We start from the raw sequence: 25,602 nt of genomic DNA, 5'->3' as shown, positions 1-25,602 counted from the left end.
GGTTACACCCCTTTTACCTCACATATTCTGATTCCCCATAAAAAACTGGTCTAGAAAAACCATATGAGAATTTCTACCTCTCCAAGTGGCACCTATCTCAATTATAGCCTGGTCTAATGTAAATTAGTCTTCATACACAGGCAGGAAAAATTACAATATATCGACAAAAGATTGTTAAATTTGTTTACATTTTACATTATTTTTTTCACATTTTTTTACAGGTTGTGCTGCCAATCCACATTTGACGATTGTTAATATTGGGTCACCTTTTAACAATGGTGGCAGGCTCCAGTGCTATCCAACAGATAGTAGCACAACAATAACCATGGGAAAGGTATTCAAAATATCGGATAGTGACTCACTGGCTGAAGCAACTCCACAGGATCAAGGAGCATATCCTGGTGCTAAGAGTCTATCCATACCCTATGATGGAAACTTCTTTGGAGTTTATTACTGTAAAGGCGTGCGTAATGGCGAAACAACCATTGTGGAAACTACAGTTGTGGATCTACAAAACGCATTTGTTTGTAAGCAGTACTATTTATATATAAAGGTGAAATTAGTTGGTAGTTTTAATGACACATCAATATAGCGTGGCTGTGTGTGGCCAATGAGTAGGAGCACTGTATTATTTATCTATTGATTATCATTAATTGGACATCGAAAAATGACCTCATATTTCTTCAAATAACAGTGTTTGAGCTCTCATTAGCGAAATTGCAAAATCCTAACCTAGACTAAATTTGGCTAAATATTTTAAATCCAACTAAAAGGGTAATGAATTAAAATTCACTGTGTATATTGTATTGTTTCTGTGCTAATCAAACTTTGGCTAATCATTTTCATACTAGTAAGCTTGCTAAATAAGCATTTTCTAGCTCAAAACCTGGACCCTATGTGAGCCTACTGCATCTGGGTGAAATTGATAGTAACCACAGCTTGTTAAATCAATTGTCTAAACAAAATAGCCTTTCATAAAAAATAGTATTATGTTTACAATTTAATTTTTCAATAATTATATAAATAAATAATACTTTTTAAATTGACTTACTTTTCCAGCTGATGTTATACCAACAAACAAGAAAACAAGTATCACAGCTTCTGTTGGGGATTCTGTTACTGTGTCTTTTAATGTGACGGGATCTGATAATCGCATTTGGAGGAAGGATGGTGCACTGCTAGATAACTACGAGAACCTTTATGATGATTCAAGCTTAACTTTCAATAGTGTGAGCATTGAAGATGGTGGAATGTATGAACTTTACTTACAGGGACAAAGGGATGGCTACAAACATTCATTTATTGAACTTCTTGTGAGAGGTTGGTTATTGCTGTTTAATTTCTAGAATTAATTATACAAAATCATTTTTTATTCTAGGAATATCTAATGGATCAATAATAAAATGTTATCTCAATTTGTACAAAAATTATCATTTTAGAATATATTGCACTTCTACATCCCCAGAAATTTGCAATTTGTAATTTAGCTATGTCAAATGTTAAAGGTCATACTGTATGTCATACACTATTAAGCATTCTATATTGCAGGGTTATGTACTGCATTGAACACAACTTCTGCTTGTGTACTGCATTGAACACAACTTCGGCTTGTCAGACTAAAAACATATATTTAGGGATGAGGTTTTTAGTGGGCTGGCCTTAAAGTTTTCCACCGAGCTAATTTCATGGCCCTCCATCAACCCTTATTAACACACTTTTCCATCTTTAAAATCCACTCTTATTATTTAGATTTTATTAATGTTATCACTTACTGTACCCACCCTTAAAATGTCTATCATCCACCCTTAGTTTTCTATCTACAGATAAAACTCTGGTATTTGCTACTACAATCAATTGCAGCTCATAATATTGTGTTGTCTAAAAGCACCATAGGCCCTACTCAACCCGTTCAATTAGACTTTCGGTCATAAATGTATTACATACGTATTTCTCAAAAACTATTGATACATGGTGTACTAAAAGTTAAATTATTTTTGCCATGCCAACCTTCAGGAAATGTTTTATTTTTTGTTGTTTAATTGGTACATTTTATTGATTACATTGGTTATGCATTTTGGGGTAGTGACGTATTCTATTAGGACTTTTTGGTGAACTGTACACCCCGTCCTAACTGAACTACTGTACAATGTATTGCTTCATGGGGTACAGTAGGTACATTCAGCATCGCTTAAGTACAGAATACCACCACCATACCTGAATCCCTCCACACTGACAGAACTACAGTATGCTTCTTTGTGTGCAAGGACATTCAGCTTCCATAGTGACATATCCATCTCAAATGCTATATATCTACTAGTAGTTGCCAAGAGGTGTCCTCACATGTAAGCACATTTGAATGAACACTCATCTGTAGATGTAGTACATTTATTCTGCCTCAATTTAGTCAGTTTTTCCCCTCCTTACCATTTTGGTTTTTAAGCCACTTTAAGGAAGATAAAACCCAAAGAAACAATTTCAATTTGTAAATGAATCATCTAATATTTTATTTATTTCATTCAGGCTGTCCTGCTGGCCGATGGGGTGCACCTCGATGTACAGGTATTTGTAATAATTGTTATAATGGTGGCGTATGTGATGATGAGACAGGGAAATGTGTTTGTCCACCAGGGTTTCAAGGAGAAAACTGTATGGAAAGTAAGTTGAAACAATTTATAAGTTACTTTCAATTTTAATTCTTCTATATTTCTTGACAATACTTACCTTATGAAACGATATCAGCCGGATTTCTAAAGGAACTTACCCACAAAAAATAATGGAATCATCTAGCCCAGGTGTATATAACTTATCAACATTATATGCCCACACTTCCCAATGCGACCCTCTGGTCACATGCCCACCCCTCCCAAAGCGACCCATGGTCACATGATTTACAGGGGCTGTCAATCTTAGGACTACAGGCCTAGACCCCTGCAGACAAAGCATACAGTCTTCTGAAAAGACATCAAGCAATCGTGGGAAACAAATGCAACGATTGCTTAGGCAAATAACACAACGGAAGAAAGTATGAGGCTTTTCTTCACAGGTAAGCTACACACTCACTGCGAAAAGAAATATGAGGCTGGTTGCGTAACATAAGCTTGGTTTAGACGATTCCATTATTTTTTATAGGCCTTTAAGAATCAGCGTATATCAGTTCATCCAGGTAAGTACAGTATCTCGCTATCGGTCCAACAACATCACTTCTGATTTGTGTGTTTTGGCATATTTGGTAAAGGTATGACTTGCAGAGTCATTGTGCTGAATTGCACACGCTCGCTACTACTACTGAACAGTAGCCGCCATAATGAGGGGCTTAGTAGCTTTATGTACACGTCATTCCACAATGAAAGGGGCTGAAATGAACCACCAACATCGGATTGAGTTCCCTACTCTTTCCAAAAGATATGCCTGGAGTTATTTGAGTGTGCATGCTAGCCAGATGTGGACACTTCACAAGAGTGAACTGGTTTAAGTCTTATGAAAAGACTTGGTTCAAACCTAACCCTGGACATGGAGCATCATGAACCAGCACCGATGTTGGGGCTCTCCATTATGTCATAAATATAAAATACCTCATTCAATTAACACCAATAAAATCTGCTCTGGAAATCTAACATATGGGAATTTTCTTATAAGATTTTAATAGCTAGCATTTAATTGCCTATGAACAAATTTATCAATTTGAAAACTAAATCATTTTGAAGACATTAGATTGACTTCAGTTATTTGAAACACATTTTATATATAAAATGCCATGATAATCTATTGATTTATTTCTTTAGCTTGTGGTGGCAATAGATTTGGAATTACCTGTAACATTAAATGTACAAGAAATACAGCTAATCCCCAAAATGCATGTAAAAGCAATCAGTTTTATATAATAATAATAATAATAATAATAATAATAATAATAATAATAATAATAATAATAATAATAATAATAATAATATTAATAATAATAATAATAATTTATTGATTTATTTCTTGATTTACTGTAGCTTGTGGTGGTAATAGATTTGGAATTAACTGTCAAATTAGATGTACAAGAAGAACTGATAACAAAGATGAATGTAAAGGCCATCAATTTTGCTTACCTAATCCGTATGGATGTGACTGTGTAACAGGTTATACTGGTCTTGATTGTTTAACAGGTAAATGTACATTTCTTGTATTCATTAAACCATATCTATAATAATAGTCATGCACTCCCACACACAACAAGATCGTGTATGTTGGGATAAATCTGAACTGATAGTCACTGTACCATCTTGGCATTCCAGACGGACCAGAGAAGCTATAGAAATTCACAAACACGATATACATCAAGACATTGGATTTGTCATCAGCGATATTTGGTTGTCCATGTTTAACCGGACCTAAACCAAATTTTTCCCGCCAAACCTTTCCCTCTACACTGGAAACTATGCCATTGTTTTTGGCTTTCCTTCCCCCAGCTAGAACAATGTCACTGTCTTGGCTTTCTAGCCATGCCCCGCCCTTCTATTCAGACCGTGAATTTTAGCTTTTGTATAGCTTTTCACTGGTAGGCTCAGACTTTGTTCAGTTTTCAACCAATCAGCAACAAGTCTCATGTCTCAAACATATAAGCATGGAGAAAATTTTCTCCATGGTTGAAGCAAGTCAACTGAAACGTCGAGATATTCTCAACCAACAACAACAGTTCTTTTCAGAACTATCTACGTGGTGTACCACAAGCATTAATTATATATTATACTTCGCCATGCAAACCTTCAAACAATATAATAATAATATTGTTAGACTTTCATAGCGAATATTGTTAGGACCTTTATTATCTTTACCCTGGTCTTTGGATTAAATGCCTATGGAACACAAACTCAGTTCCCTGGGAGAGTATTCCATAATGTTGCAGCAGCTACAACAGTGCATTTTGGCATTTAACCCAACCAGGTACCCACTTCTGGGTAGAAGCAAGAAGCAATGCAGATAAAGTGCCTTGCCCGAGAACACAAGTGAAATGCACAGCGAGGGATTGAAACCCCGACCTCAAGGTTGGGAAACCAAACCGTTCTCACTGTGCCAAACTACTTCTCATGTAGTTGTAAATCATTGCATGTGGTGGAGTGGTAATCCACTGATCATCCAATATTGAGGTTGTGAGCCAAAGTTTTATAATGGTTTCTCCTTGTCTTTATGCACCAAGAAATATAAATTAATAATTTATTTTGAATTATTTTTTTTGTTGATAAAAGCATTACATTTTGCTGGTTAATTATGTAACCAATATCCAGGAGAAAACATAATTATATTTTTTGTGCAAAAGAGAAAAGCAGATTATCTGAATGTTTATATATTATTAAAATATATTTTATTTTAAAGAAATTGTCTTTGTGGTTTTTATGCAATTATGATTTTTCCCCCAAATATTGCTTTTATATTGATGTATACTGTATTAAAATGTTAAGATTGTCTCTGGTTATGCAGTTTTGTAAATATAAATGTGAAAATGTAAAGTAAATCTAAATGTATACAATCCTTCGTTAAAAGTCAACGAGGACATTTAGATTAGGTTCCTGGGGACCTGTAGCATGCGAAGTGCTACCATGAAGTGCAGTAATTGTATAGATTATTTATAATATAGATTGTTTTTGACATAAGCTATATATACAGTATATACATAGGTTGCTTTTAATATAAAGATGATAAAAATGAACCAGGTGTTTTCTATTCATTATTACATTCAACTGTAGCACCTTTAGTATTTTTTTCCAAATCAGAATGTGACTCTGGCAAATTTGGTGCAGGTTGCAGTCAGGAATGCCACTGTTTGCCAGGAGGATGTAACCGTTATACTGGAGAGTGTACCGGTGTTTGTGCATCTGGATGGACTGGAAGCAACTGCCAAAGTACTGTAGTGCTTTAGAAATATATATTTTTGTTACTGGTATCTTTTAATAATTATTGTGATAACTGATAATTTTCATTGCTGTTTTTTTTTTAATAGTTTTTTTTTTTTAATTGTCAATGATCATCTCTTCTTGAATAGAAGCCTTTAAATTCTCCATTGTTTAATTTTATTCTGTAAACATTTATTTACAAAATTTGTAATTGTATTAGTATAATATCAACACTTGGTTTTTTATCTCAACTGTTTATATAATAATTTCTATTTTTTCATTTCGTTTTTTTTCCTTGCAGTTCCAAGCACTTGCCCTGTTGGCTATTTTGGATCAACTTGTACATCGATTTGTCATTGCCATGATAATGTGGAATGTATTAGGGATACTGGCGTGTGTAGTAATGGAAAGTGTGCAATAGGATACAAAGCAAATGACAATTTTGTTTGTGAAGGTAAGTACAGTGTAACGTGGAAGGATAAGAAAGTCTATAAAAAAACACTGTCTCTTCACAAATGAATTAAAAACAAATAATTTGTTGATATTGCTGGGCCATATACTAAATCGTAGAAATAACAGGGAATAATTTTAATTGTAGGAGGTGGGGATTTGGCTCGTGTGCACTTAACAAACCCCAATACATCTTTCGTGACGAGTAGGAGGTTACCCCGGTGTACTGGTCTATACAGCTCCTGTTGTGGACAGACGAGAGTAGCTGGTACCGGTTTACCGGGTAGCTCTGACATGAAAAGACCCTTCGGGAGAAGCAAGTTACTGTATGAGCTAGTCCACATTTCGTGCGCTTTGAGATTTCTGTATAAAGCACTATATAAATCGAACTACATTACGTTACATTGGAAACAAAATTACCTGAAGCTTGCCGTGTTAAAGGCAATTTTTGATGGAAATGATGGCTCTATTTCCTATAGTATACAAAATTACTTAACTATAATTGCTCTTAAGTCAGTTGTAACATCCATCACCTTTTCTTGATCAAAATGATAGTTGTACAATCAACAGGTTGCAGTGACTGGTTGTTCGGTATCAATACAGTACATTAAATGTGTGTATGCATTACCTATGCGTGACATGATTTATTAGTAGTATGCGCACTGGCACCTTCGCAGCTCGTCACAATATGAAGAAGATGAATAAGTTGATTGTGGTTGATGAAATTTATTAGGTAGACCTAACCTTCTGGTAGACATTCCTGATGATGACATAATTAATGTTGAAATATTGAAACCCGACATGATGGCGTGCATTTCGATACTTGGAGTATGTATTATATTATCAAATATTTCTGCGTTGCCTTCTTTTTTCAGTTCTTTTATAAGTCAGTCACCTTGTTATCTCATAGCCATTTATGCAAGCCTGTAGCCACTGGAGGGTTTGAAAGAACACCCCCCCCCCCAGAAATGCCCTTTTAAATTATTACTAAAAGTACCATTTGCATGAAAGTTTTATGAAATATTTGAAGTTTGGCATATTTATTGCCATTTCTGACCACCTGAGGTGTTATCTTTAAAATTTAACCCAACTATGGTTCATTCGTGTAAACCAGCACTGTAGAGCAAGATTTGTTAGGTTCCCTGTGTGTGTTCATAGCTTGGCCCAGCAACAAAATATACATTGCAATGTAAAATCAAAAAGATGCAAACAAGTCAGCACTATATTGAATTAATGATTTATAGGGATTAGGAAAATTACGTGCAAATGAAAATGATGATGTCATGACTGACTTATAATAGATTTTTTTCGCTCTTTAGTGCCTGCAAATATACACTTCGCTGGGTTCAAATTTATTCCAGTCGGCCATACCATGGAGGTATTATTGAGAAAGAGATCACTCAAAAACGCTTCGCGTACGCAGCGCTGTGGAAATGAGCCACAGACAAAGCTGCCGCAGCGTGTGAAGAGCATTGCGTGATTCATTTGAAGTCTAATGTGTTCCCTGCCACCAAATGCTCAGCAGGCTTAGTTTATCAAAAAATTGAACATGGCGAAATGGAGAGCACCTTCTTTTCTCAATGCGCACTACTTACTGTCAATCACTATGGCTGCGCAATTGTTTCCATCTTAAAGCTAACACATTTATCTTTCAAGAAATACCAAACATATTAATATTTCTACTAAAAAGAGTTTTGAGTTTAATGAAACATTTACATGAGCTGTAAAAGTATGGTACATTTCAACTTGAATAATTGAGGGTTATATTACATAGCCTATGTAAATACGAGTACGTGATTGGTCGAAATGGCATCACGTGACTAGCGCTACGAGGATCGGAAACGTCATATTTCCCCGTAGGGAAATATAACTTTGAAAAGTGACCGATCTCTGACGTCACCGGATTACACCCACATTGCGTCCGTAGAATGCTAGTAGAGCGCATGATCAATCGCTCATGAATTGTGAATGTGGAAAGCTTAGCGCTTCGAAAATGGTGACTTCAAATAAGTTTAAATCTCTCGACGAAGACGAATTGGATAGAATTATTGATGAGAAGGATTCTCGGTGTACACAATTTGTTTGTGAATTCATCCGTTAATATAGGCCCACTCAGTGAATATCAGGGCTGGCGGAATGTTTTTCAAAGTGGGGGGGCCCCACTTATAAGCAGGCGCGTAACAGGGGTCTTGGGTCGGGGTGGGGGGGGAGGTTTCAAAGGTAATAATTTTCCCGGTTAGTAATTTATGACTTGGTATGATACCCCCTCCCCCATATAGAAAACAATACGACATGGCTTATTTTATTATTAATATAGGGCACACACGTGTGTTTGAAACTATATATAAGCATTTTCATCGTGGTTTTATTTATTACAATTCATAGGCCTATTCTTTCACCATCATTACACATTGAGACCCTTCTTTTAGGTAAAACGATCTATCTTAAATTTTCTTTCTCAAGTTTGGGACTATTATGTTTTTAAATAACTTAGAAGGCTAAGGAGGGCAAGCACAAACTTTAACCCTAAAAATGCACGGGAACAATTTTTGTGTTTATAATTCTAATTTCGTCGGAATTGATCAAAACTCCCTAAATGTGCAATTTTTAGAGGAAATTGGCCTACCTCAACAAGAAATGCTCTTATGTTATATATAGCCACACTCTTTTTTTTGAAACTGAATATAAGCATTTTCCTTATGGCTTTATTTATTACAACATATTCTTTCAACATCATTACACATTGAGGCCCTTCTTTTAGGTAAAACGATCTAACGTAAATTTTCTTTCTTGAGTTTGGGACTATGTGTTATAACTTAGAAGGCAAAGGAGGGCAAGCACAAGCTACAACATTAAAAAATGCGCGCGAAAAATGTTTGTTTTTTTAATTCTAATTTCGTCGGAGTCCAATTCTTGATTTGCATTTCCTTTTACAATTTGGACATTCATTCAATTCATCTGACATTGTTGGTTCTTTTGTTTTTCTTTGGTGGCGGAGGTAAGCTTTATGTTTGTAATGTTTTTGTTGTCGCGTTTCCACAGCTGACTTAATTGAATGATGCCATGATTCTTGGTTCTTGGTCATTTCTTCTGCAGTATGGGGATCAATGTTGATCGAATTGAGATCTTGTTTACATACATCTTTATACCGCAGTAAAGGACGTCCTCCAGAGCGCTTTCCTTCTGCCAGTTCACCATACAAAAGTTGCTTTGGGATTCTGTGGGATTCCATTCTTGTTGTGTGACCAAACCATCTCAATCGTTTATATGTTAGTAATGTGTAAATATCACATAGTTCTGCTCTCTCTAGCACTCTTTGTTACTGATTTTATCTTGCCATTTAATGCCTAGAATGCGGCGAAGATTTCTCATATGAAATGTATTCAGCTTTCTCTCTTGCCAGGCGTATGTTGTCCAAGTTTCACTAGCATATAAGACATATAGGAGTATGCTTAATACACAAGCTTTGTATACCTGACACTTAGTTTTATTAGTCAGCTTGGCGTTCTCCAATACTCTATCTTTCAGTCTTGCCATGGTTACAGTGGCTTTTGATATCCTCTTCTCAATCTCATCATCTAGTGTACCTTTGGAGTTGACTGTAGACCCAAGGTAACAGAATGTCTACACATTCCAGTTCTTCACCATTGATTTAGATTTTTGTTTTGTTAATGCTGATTTTAGTTTTGTTAATGCTGATGGTTAGACCAAACTCGTTACAGGCTTTTGAGAAGCAGTCCATAACTTCCTGCAGTTTTTCAGTCATGGATATTAAATGTATTTGTCCTTGTCTTTGCTCTAAGCCTTGCCTGATTGAAGACTCCTCCATCTTCACGGGTCCGGATAGCAATACCAGGATTTGCTGGGCAAAGGCTGAACGTTCGTATCTGTACTACTGCAAAGAAGATGCCGAAGAGAACTGGAGCTATGTTATCACCTTGCTTAATACCACTTCGGATCAGAAAGGGTTTTGAAGTCTTGTTGTTGAAGGTTATAACTCCCAAGTTGTTTCTCATGGAAGGACTTAATAATGCCAAGCTGGATTGGTGGACATCCTATTCTTTCTAGGACACTAAATAGTGCATCTCTACTAATTAGATCAAAAGCTTTTGTTAGATCTATGAATGCTATGTGGAGCGGCATGTTTTGTTCTCTACACTTTCCTTGCACTTGTCTGAGGGAGAAAATCATGTCTATGGTAGATCTTCCTACTCTGAATCCACATTGTGATTCAGAGTAGACACGGTCAGCTATAACAACTAGACTCTGATGAATGATTTTGGCATATACCTTTCCTACTATGTTGAGGAGTAAGATACCTCGATAGTTGTTACAGTCCTTCTGTGATCCCTTATTTTTGTAGAGTATTATAATCTTTGAGTTACGTAGTTCTTGTGGTATAGTTGGAGGAGTGTGTCTCCAACATTGTAACAGTAAGTCATACAATGGTAGTAATTAAGTGGTTTTGCATTGTTTGATGACCTCAGGTAGAATGTTGTCATCTCCTGGTGCTTTTCCTACATTAAGGATATTAATGGCCTTTTCTAGATCTTCCACTGTAGGTTCTTCATCAAGCTCAAACAGTTTTGGAAGTAAAGGGACTTGATCCAATGTTTCTGGTGCAAGTGGGACGGTATTGGAGAACAGTTCATAGTAGTATTCTGCCCATCTGTCTAATTGTTGTTCTTTGTCATGTAGAATTGTGCCATCTTTTGCTATGATTGGTGCTGATTTTTTAGGTTGTCTTCCAATGGCACATTTTAAACCCATTATACATTTTCTTGATATTGCCAGTTTCTGCTCCCTTCTGAATTTCTTGGCTTAATTTCATCCAGTACTGGTTTGCTGCCGTTTAAAAAAAAAGAGTAGTTGCATACGAATTTTCCATGAATCGATGAATCCCAAAAAGGGGGGGTCTGGGGTTCTTCCCCAGGAAAATTTTGATTCCTAGAAGGCAGGAAATGAGCTTTCCCGACTTCTGAGGTGTCTTTTAAATTAAAGTCATTAAAAAATACTTCAGAAGTCGGGAAATCTCATTATCCACCATTTAGAAATCAACGTTTTCCCGGAAAGAACTCGAACCTCCCTTTCTCTGGGTTCATTGATTCATTATAATAATTTTCAAGAGGGGAACACCTTGAATTTTGAAGAACTTAATTACTTTTTCTTTTTTTTTTTTTTTTGCCACTCTTGAAAACGGTCAGATAATTTTCCCATTTTATTACAGTAAATAGACCTTATGTTTGTATACATACATAAAAAAAGATTGAGTAAGTTGCATACATAGTTTTTCCATGAATAGATAAATCCCAAAAAGGAAGGGGGGTCCTGTGGTTCTTTCCCGGGAAACTTTTGATTCCTAGGTGGCGGAAATGAGCTTTCCCGACTTCTGTGGCGTCTCTTAATGACTTTTAAATTCTTCAAAATTCAAGGTCCCCTCCCCCCCTTGAAAATGATTCAATTAATCAATGAACTCCAAAGATAAAAGGGGTCCGGGTTCCCCCAGAAAAATTTCTAGATGGCGGGAGATGAGCTTACCTGACTTCTGAAATATCTTTTAATGACTTTTAAAGTTCATCAAAATTCAAGGTTTTCCCCTCTTAAAAAAGGTCAGGTAAATTTTTCTCATTTTTTATTTTATGTGCGTATACATACATAAACAAATGAGTAGCTGCATGCGTATTCTTTTTTCCATGAATCGATAAATCCCAAAAAAGAAAGGGTGGTCCGGGGGTTCTCTTTCCCATCCTTCTCCTCCTTCTTCCCTCCATCTTTTTTTGCATTTCCAATCATGCAAAAATCTCCAGACATTATATATTTTTCGCTAAAAAGTGGGGGGCCCGTGCCCCTCTCCCCCGCTTCCACCGGCCATGAATATTGTAATGCTGAGAAATCATCAAATTAGGCCTAGGCCTAGCCTACTAGCATTGAAAATTTCACAGCAACGGAGCTCAACGCATTACGTTTCTCCGGTCATTCTACGCTGAGGTAAGGAGAGCAAACGGTGAATTGTAGGCTAAACGATCTATGATAACACTACGCTACGGGCTACAACAGAAACATTTTTAAAAAGTGACGGCAATATGAAGTATTTTGGCTATGTAATATGACAGATATTGTGTAAAAATTAAATAAAAGTTCTTGATATTTAAAGTAATGTGTTCAGTTAATTATTTGCATCTATTTTTGGCTATATAATGTAACAGATATTGCCTTTCTATCGGTGTAATAATAACATTTGATATCCCCTTGGGAATTTTTTTCTCAGGACTATAATATAATTCTTCAAAAAAAATATAATTCCCTCGGGGATATCAAATGTTATATTACACCTCTAAGCAGGCAATATCTGTATAATAGTAAACTAAGTCATTTTAGTGTGTGTGGACTATTCGAAAATTCAATCCAAAATCAGATTAATTTTCAGTTTTGCATTGCCTTAGCTTTATAGATGAACCAATCGATCTTTAGACAAAATTATAACACAGAAGTAATTGTAATAGTGTAACAGAATCTGTTCCTGAAATATATATATAATAACATACTAAAAAAATCCGATCAGGTGAATTTTAAATATATTTAATGAGTTAAAACCAAATGGTTTGAAGCGTGTGAAAGCATGTCATTTCTAAGTTGTTGCTAATGAAAAAAATGTTAATTATAAGGTAATACACCCGCGCATGATCCAAAGGCGGGGAACACATTCGTATGTCGTGTCAAAGGGACTTATTGTCATGTGATCTCTGTTTCAATAAATACCTCCATGGTCATACAACCCTACTGCTTTTCATTTTCCAAAATGTTCACTGGGGTTCTCACTAAAAAAAAAAAGAAGACCATCCACCCCAGCATTGCGCACGACCACTCACTATTGATTCAAATTATCTCTATTTATAGATTAAGAAAATGACATTGCCAGAGACAAGTTATTTCAATTAAAGGTCTTACTTTTATAATGTTCTATCATTTATTGTTTAATTTGTTATGTATAGCCTGCCAACCTGGGAGCTATGGTGAAAACTGTGCTTTGACTTGCAATTGTGATTCTGCCTCTTGTCACCATGAAACTGGATGTAATGGCGGTTGCCATAGTAATTGGTTGTTAAACACCTGCACTACAGGTACAGAAAATCTACCAATCATTTTTTTTTCAAGCAACATTCATTTTGTAGAGGCGTGATAATGTATATTAAACCAAATAAATATCTAATTGACCTATGAATGGAGGTGCATCTTATACTTTTTTTATATTATTTTCATTATAATATATGCCTCTTTCAGTTTTGTTGTATTAAATTGATTGCTTCATTTGTTAATAGTTCAACAATTACCAATAATAAAGTAGTTATTTAAAGCAACATTCGGGAGCTTTAGATTGGTGGTTAAAATAAAAAGCTTTGCTAATTTGGCTTAACAGTTTGAAGCCACTGTGTGTACTTTGGTTCAATTTTATCCCCTACTCTGCTTTTTGTTTCAATTTGAGGGTCAGTAGTGCACAGTTTTTCACATTAAAGAACACAGTGAACTCTTTGTTAAAGAGAAGGGGACTGTCTCCTGGTGTTCTGTCCAATTCAACACCAGATGGACCCTACTGTAAGTCTTAGGTTGGTTATATCCTTAGTTTATTAAGGGAATCTAATCTAAGTTTGGCTTCTAATTTTTTGGTCCAGGAGGTGCAAATCTTCTTAACATTAAAACAGCTCCACTCCATAAGCTTGATAATACTGGGCCATGTGGGAAAACAATAGCTTAATACTGAACACCTATCCCAGTTTAAATAACAATTACATGGTTTAATTAATTTTTAACATCCTGGGTACATCTTGTCAGAACAGCTCAATTTCCTTAAGCCTTACTGTATAATTAGACTTTGTTTAGACCATTAAAACAAATTCTTGTGTTGGCCAACTTTTTGGGGAAATCCAAAAAAACAGGTAGGTCTGTAGGAAATTTTGTAAAAATTGTGTAAACCAGTAATGTGTTTATGCTAAAAGTAGACAATACACAAACATACAACAAAGACCATTTATAAATCTATATTGAAGAGCAAAATGATTGCATAACACTGTCACATTGCCTACCGTTGCAAGATAAGCTTATTCCAGCCTTTTTAGCTCATTAAAAAAAAATGTTTTCGTTGTAGTCAAAAAAAAAAAAAAACTCAAATTTTGGATCGGTCGGGTGTGGCCAACACAATAATTTTTTTTAATTTGGCCGTACTGGACCCTATGGGAGAATAGTAGCTTGCTTTTGAATATTCATCTCTGTTAAGGTAAGAAAAAAATTAAAACATTTAAACAATAGCTATTATCAAAAATAACTCTTACAAGAGGCAGTATCTTTTCATCAGAATTTATATATTTTTATATATCTTTTATTCCTGTTTTGTTTGCTACTCTAGGAATAATTTCAACTTCTAACACAAAAGTTAATCCACGTCAGATATCCACATTTCAATGTGACATTCAAGGTGATGTAACTGACACTACCATTCAGTTCCTTATTGATAGTCAACCTGCTGCACAAACTGGACGCACAAAATCAAGTGGAGTTACAATAGTTTCATTTACCGGTGAAGCAAATCCTGATGTTGCATATGTTTGCCAACTTACTAAGGATTCTTATACGGCAAATGCAGCTCATTCGCTTACTACCTATGGTAAGTTTCAATTATTGACTATTTTCATTACTGATGCCGGCGCCTTGTGTATTCTCCTGATTGTGATAGGCGCTATATAAATTTGGATTTAAAAAAAAATGCTAAAGTTCAATGGTTTTTTCGTGTTTGCATTTTTTCACTATTATTACAGGAAAGTAAGTTTCAATGATTGTACATTTTTGACAAATAAAGAATTTTGTATTTAACAGTAATAATAATAATCATGGTACATTGTGCACTTTTTTATGTATTTTTATGTACTTTTTATATTTCTCATCCCCTTGGGTGTATTTTTTGAATGTATTGAAATTGAATTAATTGAATAATCTTGCAGTTCTTTTATATTTTTTTTTCACTTTATTGTGATATTATTCCTAAATTCACCAAATTTGAATTAAACTATTAAATATGTACTCAACATACCACCCAGTGTAGTGGGTTCTGATGGTGGATTAGTGAATTTGAAATTATTCCACATTTTTTATAACTAGAATTACCAATATACACTGGAGAACCAACCGCAGAGACGAAAACTGGATCATCAGTGGAATTGAGGTGGAGGGAATGGAGTACCAGCAGTGGAGATAGTGGTGATCCTCCCATTATTGGATATGTTGTATATTACAAACAAAGATCTCTATCATCTGAGTCCTGGAGGCGAGCATTCCAGGTTAGGGGTCTTACAGCCACAGTGACTGGTTTACATTGGGAAGAGGAATATAAATTTGCTATAGCAGCTGTCAAGGAAGGTGCTGGGGGTGAAGGTCCAATGGGAGGTAATAGGCTAACTACATCAACAGTTTGTGGAGGTAAATACATTTGAATAATCTAATTGGACAAAATGCAAACCCATTCTTGTCAGAATATTTTTTTTGTAGCTGTTAATGTATGGATAACAAATAGTTTGTTATCAATTCATAGTGGATGATACATCTGTGAATAACTAAGCTGAATTAATTAATATTGTTGTATTATTAAAACTATATAATTTGTGATGAAGATGCTGATTTGTGATTATGATGATGATTCTGGGTGGTGGTAATTTATGATGATTTATATTGATAATGATGAACTTAAGGATGATGAATTATAATGACTAATGGTGATCATTGTTTGATGATTTAAGATAGTTTATGGGCGTAGACTCGGAGTGGTGCATCACCCCCTCCTCCCCCCACCCCATGACAGCAAATTATATCCACTAAATGGGTTAAAATACTAAAAATGACCATTAAGTTTTCAATGGAATAGGGACTTAGTTCGGTATTCTCAATTTTGTTCACCCCCAGGCCATTTCACACCGCCAGACCAAAAGCAGCCTACGCACCTGTTGATGATGGTGATGATGATTTAAGATGGTTGATGGTGATTTTTTTATGATGGTGGTGATAATTTATAATAATGATGGTAGTGAGGATGATTTATGGAGATGATTATAAATTATGATAATTGGTGATGATGATTAATGAGGATGGTGATAGTGATGAGGAGGATGATGAGGAAGATGATAATATGTGGTGATGGTAAATGTCAAGATGATTGCAACATCCTATTGAGAACACATCATGGGTAAATGGATAGATAAATAAGTAGATGAATAACAATTGATATATAAATGTAAATTTTTATTAAGTATTTTATAGAGAACTGTAGATAAATCACTTTGTCCAATGAAACAGGTGATCTTCCTCATAATTGGCAGCACCATAAAAATGTTATCATAATTTTGAAAAATATTATTTCTTTGTCGTAAAATGTTGCTTTCATCTAAATATTTTGTACATGACGTATTAATTAATGTAATCTGTAGAATACTCTGTATTTACTTTTCATAATAATTATTTCAGAACCATCAGCACCAGTAGTCAACACAATTTCAAGTAACAAATTTCCTAAAATGATCAACATTTCCTGGCAGCAATTGACGGTAAATTGTTCATTCTGTCCTGTAGATAGGAAAAATTTCAAAGAGAAATATATTTTATTCTGGTTTCGAACATAGTATGCTTTAGTTATCTCTTTTTTTGCATAATTGCTCATAACATGGAGGTTTTATGAAAAATTATAGTATGCTAACTAGGTAAGACTTAGAGTAACATTTGTGGTTTTTTGCCTTAAAATGGCTGTGCACTTTCCCAGCAGCGCCACCAAACAAGGATTATGTCGCAGCAGGGCATATTTTGCGCTTATCAATCAATCAAATACCTGATAGAGGGGTTCTGAAGAGGGGCTTTCGCAGATGGAGAGTCTATACTACCTCCCATTCTCATCCTGTAAATGGCGAGTGTACTTGCTGTTGGATGCGAGGGAAATAAAAACAAAAACAAATTTATAATTATGGCACCTCTGGATGTATGACCGGAGATGGCACTCAGATTCAAAATTTGAGTAGAATTTTCTTTTTTTCTCAATTCTTTTTTTAATTTCGAAAAAAATTAGGGTGCTCGGCCTGGCTGGGCTCTTCCCCCTCTTGAATTCGCCACTGACTCATAAAGCAAACATAATACAGCAATTTTTCCTGTAATTAAGGAAATATAAGTTTTTGAAGATTGCATTGGAATTTAGAACTATATTTTTAATAAGACAGGTGCAAATTAATCAATCAATCAATCAATCGATGTTTAATTGTTTCCATACTTTGATGGAAATTGCAGTTGATATCCATACATAGATATCAGAATTCTATTTTTTATACTTTTTATATAAAATCTTTTTTGAATAAACCATGTTTGTTAGTTTGTAATAGAACCTGTCGATAGGTTGAATCAGTCACACCGGATTTCTTTTTTGCAGTTTTGTAGTAATCAGCAAATGTCAGTTCTTTGATGAAACTTTCATCGAATGATTGTACTGTTTCCTGCCTCTTTTGTATTACAGATTTAGATGATAAAACTTTTGAAATGGGCTGCATTTGAGAATTTATATTTCTATATTTTTTTTTTATATTTAGAAAGTACACTAAGTGCATACAATTATTTTGTTTATAAATGTTTTCCTTCCAGGTTGAGGAGTCCAAGTGTAAATCTGGTGTAGATCATTACAACATATCTTATAGACCTATTAATACAGACGTGCCCATGGTCACACATGAAACAACAGAAGATTCTTATACAATAATGGGACTTGAAACATACACAGAATACAGCATCTCTGTAACAGCAAGTAACAAAGATTTCCCTGGGATGGCAGGAGTGATACAAGTGTTCTCACCTGAAGAGAGTCAGTGCTTTTTCTTACCTCTGCCCAGGCTATCAAGTTATATGTGTCAAATAACTGATTTGCTTTATAATTATTCATGTGTGGTATGACATCATGTCCTTATATGGGTGAGATATGATGATATGACCATACGGGCAAATTACAAAACACCTGATAAATTGGACAGAGATTTATAAGTTTTAGACTAGACCAAGTTGTATAAAATGTTAAATATTAATATTATAAAACAATACACTTTTTTAGATTTCACACTGTTTAAAGTTAAACAGATTATTGGCAAATGGCAGAGCGATCAAAGCAGGGGTGCCACAACATATAGCTCGCAAATGGGTTTTATGATCGAACATGTCTTCTTGGATTAGGACTATGAACATATTTACATATTTGGCTCATGTGCACTATAAAGAACAACTCTTGAAAGAACTAGAATATCTTTCAAGACGAGTCTTCTCCGGTGCACTGGTCCTTACCTGTGGACAGATAAGTTTATGGTACCAGTTTACCAGGTAGCTCAGACAGGAAGTGACCCATTGTTTCCTGGTTTCCTTTTGATTACTTTACATGCTGACCTAATTAACATACCTACCAAGTCTCCCGCATTTGGCGGGAGACTCCCGCTTTTCGCCCTAACCTCCAGCTCTCCCGCCACTAGCCTAAAATCTCCAGCTTTTCTAATAATCTCAAGATTTTTTATTAAAACCCACAATTTAATACAAAAATATCCAAAACGTGACAATTCTGTAGTTTTATAAGGCATATAAAATCTACGAAAATACATGCCGTTTCGATAGTAAACAATGTATTCGTGTAAAATTAACACTGGTGGCGCTGTACACATTACGTCATTTCTATTTTAACTTTACGACCACGATAATGCATATCAATACTTTCAGCGAACCAGAATCCACGATGGTTTTACCGGCGAAAATAGGGTCTTGGCTGCGCTTATCATCATCGATGCATCATCCAAATCCAAAATGTCGGACAGTGAAGTTTCAAGCAGCAATGAGGCGGCCGCACCTGGTTCATCAAAGACAAATGCAAAAATGTTAAGAGTTTTAACACTGAAATAAAGCTATAGAATTTTATTTTTCAAAAAATGTTAGTATATATTACCCCATTTTTAAGATTTAATTTGAGCACTAGAGATCTGCTCAGAGTGCACCAGAGAGCATCTAGTCCTAAAAATTCCATATTAACATGGTTCTTAGCTCAAGTCACAAAACTTTCTATATTCACATTCCAATCTTTTAGAACCTCCGCCCCCAGATGTCTCAGCAGTACATGAGGGTACATACCTCACAGTTTCCGTAATGCCGTCTGAATCAATTGATTATAAACTGTACGGGAACATAAATGGCTATGATGTAAGATACAGATTAGCTAATTGTGACGAAGTGGAGGAGTGGATTGGTCTAGCAGTTACAAAAGATCAAGGAAGCAATGGTTACAAAATAACAAGCCTAGAAACTGATGCTGACTATAAAGTCAGTGTAAGTAAATCTGGTGCTTCTTTCAGTATACAGTAATAAATGATGTACAGTACATTGTTTAAATGATGATTTTGAATAATAATTAAATTTTATTTTATGCTTGTTAGTGCATCTGCCACCATGAAATTAAGGATCTATTTAAAAAATAAAGTGCCGCTGTGAAATCCCCATTCAGAAATCGTATCAGTTTTCCTCACAATATATAAAGCATTTATCAATGCAATTGCTGAACTGTTTTCATCTCTTTCTCTCTACAAAATAATATTGATTTAGGATTAAGTGTGTCCTATATGGTTTTATTTATCTCACATGATTTTGTTGTAGTAGATCTAGTTTATGGTGGATCAACCAGTCGTGGCATGGGGTACTATGTTCACATTTATCTGCCCGTGTACATGATTATATTTTTTTTTTTACTATAAGCATCATCATTGATTTAGGTAATCTCTTTGATATTTATACTACCTGTCATACATTTATATTCTGCAAGTGGTACATATATCTTAATGGTAATATGTGTCACAGAAAATATTTTTTCATTTTAGGCTAGAGTTATCAACGGGGCTGGTGCTGGAAGCTGGAGCGACTCTACCAAAGCAGTAACAGGTTCAAGTACAGGAACAGGTAGGCTTGATATTTTTTTTATTTGTGTGTTTAGCAAACCTTAATGAATCAGTTCTTTTTAATAGTCAAGATTTATTTTGCACCAAATTCAGTCACATCAGCCCCATCATGGTTGCAGCTGAGGTTTTCATTTTTTTTGTTGGTATAGTACCTAAATGGTTAGATGTAAAATTTTATGAGTTTGATTATGTGTTTAAGGTACAGTAATGCTAGGGTACATTCAAAGGCTTTATATTTATGTTGGGTTTTTTTTATGCATTCACAGGCCTGATTGAATTGCTTGCAGCCAGCGGTGGTGCCAGAAATTTGCCTACAAGGGGTCCGATATGCCCGACAGAGGGGTCCGAGCGAAGGGGCCGATGAACCATCGGTTTATGGCCCGGAATAAAAACTCCCTTTTAGGGTTCACGGGGCGAGTTTTTATTTAAACCACAATATTAGGAATTGGCAGTCAAAATAAGGTTATTTGGATAGGCAAATTATTATTTTTGATAGAGATGACCTAGTTGTGTGTCGGATGACAGAGGTGTCAATACCTGTCTGATGGGAGTGGGGGAAAATAGCAGTCAAAATAACGTTATAACCATCTCCCCCATCCCCACTGGCGCCACCACTGCTTGCGGCTTGTGTTGAAATTTGGCCTGGGTCTCATTTGAGTATCCTAGTGTGTAGAATCAGTGATTCGTCAAGCAGCACAGTAGAAATAACAGTAGGTCTCGATCCCTGATTTCAAATAAAAATAATAGTTTTTAATCATTGTTTAAATATTGTAATTTTAGTACATTTATAATTTTTATCATGCTCTTTCTCAATAACATTTTCATTAATATTTGGTTAATGTGTTTTATAATTTATTAAATCTATCTACTTCATCACCACCCCAAGTTAATATCTTTAGAAATAAAAAATAGAATCACTATGATTTAAAAAAAAGAATTATTACAAAAAAAACAAAAACCTTTTTTTTTTATGGCTTTTAATTGGATGGTCCGAAAAAGTGCTTTTAGACCACAATAAATGAATTGAAAACTGATGAATGGACAAGAAATAAATGTTGGTGGCATCTGCTATCAAATTACACTTTTTAGGCCTATTGACAGCAAAGTAGTGAGGTCAAGAAAGGAGAATTCACGTCGAAGCCATGTTCCTACTAATCTTTTCACTACTTTACACGACAATCTTAATGTAATGTCAAGTTTTTAGAGACTTAAATCGGCATGGCTCTACAGAGTATAGAACTTGGAATAGACTTGGTAAGAAGAGGAGGACCTGGGTTATGCATTGCCACAGGCTTCTACAGTCACAGATATTAAAATGTCATTGCTATTTTAATGTTAATTATGTTGGATTTATAGCATTATTATTATTATTATTAATGTTATTGTATAATATATACTCGTTGAAATGCACACCATTGTGAGGATTTATTCAACACGATGGCGTGCATATCAATGGAGTATGTATTAACTATTTTATCTGAGATTAATCAGTAGAACTTTCCATATTATTATTATTATTATTATTATTATTATTATTATTATTATCATTATTATCATTATTATGTTCCATAGGATCATCAATCCCCGGATTTATGATTGCATTAGTGGTTGTTCTTTTCATCATCATCTTTCTTCTTTCCTTGGCATTTGGCCTATACTACAGGTATAGTCTCTCGATACATTAATCATTTCAGTTATTTTAATAAAACACTTAAAAGTTTAATATTAAGGATTACACATATAGTGTATCTAGCATCTTGACTTAACAATTCTCCATTGCACTTTTTCATTATTTATTCGGTCCAACTCAACACAATAACAAAATATGTTAACATCAGGTTGTGGATATATCGGCTTGATTTTGTGGGCTTTTTCTGTATCATTTTAATTTTTATTTATTAAATGTTTTGTTTAATGCTTAATGTTATGACAATAATGTTTTATTATAGGTTATTAAAATGAATAATATATTTTAATTTAAATGTTATTCAGATGTTTATATTTATTATATTGTTGCTAATTTTACATATATTTATATAGGCTTATTTGTATATGAATTTGCTTGATTCTCAATCTATTCAATTTATTTACACATAACATTATTCGCCGTCTGTTATTTTTATTTGTTTGTTCTTATGTTCATTCATTTTTTCGTTCGTCCTTCCGTCTGCCCATTACTGTCACTCATTCTTTTATTGTATTTTATCTGACCGACAACCAACCAAACAATTAATCATCTTAATATTGACATTGAAGTCTAATTCTAATACATTTGATTCCAGATACAAGAACTCAAATGGGAAAAACACGGATAAGTGTGAAGTTCAAGTGACAGCAAATACCCAGGTAGTTGATAAAGAAAATGAGCTTGATAATTATACTAAGCTCATCAGAGATGATTTGATGCAGCAAAATCAATACGAGACCATACAAAAAGGGACTCAAGACACGTATGATTATGCAATGCCACAGACCAGTAGACTTGAGGTAGCTACAACAGAAGAAAACGTTCGAGTTACCGGAGGTGAAAATGAGATCCCAATGAAACATATGGGACATGAGTCTGACTTGATTAATAATGCTATTCCTCAATATGCAAACATAAAATAATCACTCTTTACCATATCCTACGTTTTTATAAGCATCTGAATGTCTACTTTGCAATGTATTTTGAAATGTGTGCTAATGAACATAATATCTTTATTATGCTTTTTTTTTTTTTATTAATTTTATTATTATTTATCATTCTGTGAAGCCCAGTTGGCCAAATGCTTCAACTATTGCCATAACAGAATATTTTAAAGCATGATATTGAATACAGTTTCGTCTTTAACTGTAATTTTAGAAAGACATTTGCAAATGAAAGTCAAATTGCTTTTTAAATTAAGAACATGAGCCAATAATTATTTTGTTTATAGTGTTAAAGCATGTAAGATACTAGGCCTATGCCTACTGGTAAGATACTAGGCCTTTGCCTACTGGTAAGATACTAGGCCTATGCCTACTGGTAAGATACTAGGCTTATGCCTACTGGTAAGATACTAGGCCTATGCCTACTGGTAAGATATTAGGCCTATGCCTACTGGTAAGATACTAGGCCTATGCTTACTGGTAAGATACTAGGCCTATGCCTAACTGGTAAGATACTAGGCCTATGCCTACTGGTAAGATACTAGGCCTATGCCTACTGGTAAGATACTAGGCCTATGCCTAACTGGTAAGATACCAGACCTATGCCTACTAGTAAGATACCAGGCCTATGCCTACTGGTAAGATACTAGGCCTATGCCTAACTGGTAAGATACTAGGCCTATGCCTACTGGTAAGATACTAGGCCTATGCCTACTGGTAAGATACTAGGCCTATGCCTAACTGGTAAGATACTAGGCGTATGCATACTGGTAAGATACGTCTAGGCCTATGCCTCATGGTAAGATATTAAGCCTATGCCTACTGGTAAGATACTAGGCCTATGCCTACTGGTAAGATACTAGGCCTATGCCTACTGGTAAGATACTAGGCGTATGCATACTGGTAAAGAATATTGTAAAAAATAGATTATAAAATACATGATAAAATGTTGTGATGGATGTAGTCTGAGACATTCCTTATTCGTCACATATTGACTTATTTTAGCAATTAACATGATCATTTTATAATATACATGTAGTTTATTCCATTATATTTAGTGAACATACGCCCGTTTGCATCAGCTGCACTCACTTAAAGTGGTACGTTCTACTTAACTTAACATACTGAATACTTTGCTGTGAGGTACTGGGGTGGGTCCAGATATTTTCAGGAGGGGGTGCAGAAAGAGGGAACCGTCTTCTTTCTTGTCACCCTCCTATCTTTCGAGAGACTTAAAGCCAACAATGATATTAGCCTTAAAATTGTTCTCATAAATTACCCCCACCATAAAGAAAAAAGCTGCTTACTATTTACATTTTTTTGCTAGCTAAAATTCAAAAGCAGTTTAACATGTTAAAGGTGGGGGACGACCATCGCCGCCTATGGATCCACCCAGGTGTATCACCTAGTTAGGGGTCTGGGATCACGCTAGAGTGGAGTCGGATAGTGACCCCTTGAAGATTTTGCATTTTTGTTAAGCCACTTTTATGTTTTCATTTTTGCAAATGAAATTTAAATTACCTTTTAAATAAATAAAAACATGAGCCAATAATAATTTTGTTTATAATGTTAAAGCAGGTTAGATAGGCATACTGGTAAAGAATATTGTAAAAAATGGATTGTACAATACATGCTGAAATTTGATAGATGTAGACATAACTTATTCGTGTCGTATTGACTTATATTTCGTGATTAACATGGTCAGGAGTTTATAATATTTTTATTCCATCATTTAGTGAACATATACGTGTTTGTATCAGTCGCGAATACTGAAGTGGTACGTACCACTTACCTATAATTTGCTCCTCCTTTCGCTGTACTGTACTAACGTAATTTGAATAATAAATTCTCACATGTGTTGCTTTTGTAGAGTGACATCCTCGTCCAATATTTTGTACATTCGTAAAATTGGTAATTCGTAAAATATGATATTTTAATAGACAAAATAGGAGCTCAAAATATGCCAGATAGTAAGACATTTAAAAGAATGGTGCTACGACATATTTCTTCTAGAGCTGTGCACGCGTCTGAACGGCAAATCGGCACAAACATAAGGCCTCACTCAATTTAAAATATAGATTATTTTATTACATTATAATACTATTATAATCATTACCACAATAATAATAATAATAATAATGATAATAATAACTAGACTTACTATGTCGTTTGTACAACAGAACATAGGGCTTTTCCTCATTGCTATAATGAAAAATGATAAAAAAATAAAACAAAACACGGAAACCAAAAGTACTTATAGTACTAAACATATTATGAAGTTAAAAAAAAAAAAACAATTAAAACCAAGTTCACGACTACCACGACGTTAGTGAGACTCGAAATATTGCTGCAATGCAATATTCACACCCTGCTCCGGAGTGTCACAAAAATGTAATTATTTCTTTACTAGACCTTCACAAACTATTATAGAAAGTTTCGTTGATTGACCAATTGATTTTTTTTAAAGATAGATGCAGGTCTGGGGGCCTCAAAAATTTGAATGACCCTCAAATTTACACCATAAACTGTATTGTCCACAACACATAATAATTTCTTCCTTGTAACTCGGTTAAACTTTCCCTTAAGTTTCATTCAAATCAGTTGATCCGTTTTTGAAATATCTGGTGTAGAATGTTCTCTTATACACATCT

General features: G+C 34.8%; 1 protein-coding gene across 1 annotated transcript in view; it reads left to right on the top strand.

The window, feature by feature from the left end:
• The window catches only part of LOC117101277, a 32,341-nt gene extending 7,449 nt beyond the window's left edge, over positions 1 to 24,892 (top strand). Inside the window, exons 2-16 of the mRNA XM_033241239.1 lie at positions 222 to 527; positions 1,060 to 1,320; positions 2,521 to 2,655; positions 3,999 to 4,151; positions 5,757 to 5,885; positions 6,178 to 6,330; positions 13,319 to 13,447; positions 14,728 to 14,985; positions 15,477 to 15,794; positions 16,833 to 16,912; positions 17,988 to 18,204; positions 19,459 to 19,697; positions 20,243 to 20,321; positions 21,893 to 21,983; positions 22,603 to 24,892. Of these exons, the coding sequence (XP_033097130.1) occupies positions 222 to 527; positions 1,060 to 1,320; positions 2,521 to 2,655; positions 3,999 to 4,151; positions 5,757 to 5,885; positions 6,178 to 6,330; positions 13,319 to 13,447; positions 14,728 to 14,985; positions 15,477 to 15,794; positions 16,833 to 16,912; positions 17,988 to 18,204; positions 19,459 to 19,697; positions 20,243 to 20,321; positions 21,893 to 21,983; positions 22,603 to 22,930 (2,876 nt within the window). The 3' untranslated portion in view covers positions 22,931 to 24,892. The remainder of the gene's footprint in view (positions 1 to 221; positions 528 to 1,059; positions 1,321 to 2,520; positions 2,656 to 3,998; positions 4,152 to 5,756; positions 5,886 to 6,177; positions 6,331 to 13,318; positions 13,448 to 14,727; positions 14,986 to 15,476; positions 15,795 to 16,832; positions 16,913 to 17,987; positions 18,205 to 19,458; positions 19,698 to 20,242; positions 20,322 to 21,892; positions 21,984 to 22,602) is intronic.
• The last annotated feature ends 710 nt before the right edge of the window (positions 24,893 to 25,602 follow it).

Source organism: Anneissia japonica, unplaced genomic scaffold, assembly GCF_011630105.1.
Source record: "Anneissia japonica isolate Jap-2015-1 unplaced genomic scaffold, ASM1163010v1 scaffold1859_len985614_cov190, whole genome shotgun sequence".
NCBI classification, from domain to species: Eukaryota; Metazoa; Echinodermata; class Crinoidea; order Comatulida; family Comatulidae; genus Anneissia; species Anneissia japonica.
Note: the sequence above shows the minus strand (reverse complement) of the source record. Positions and strands in the feature narration are given on the sequence as shown.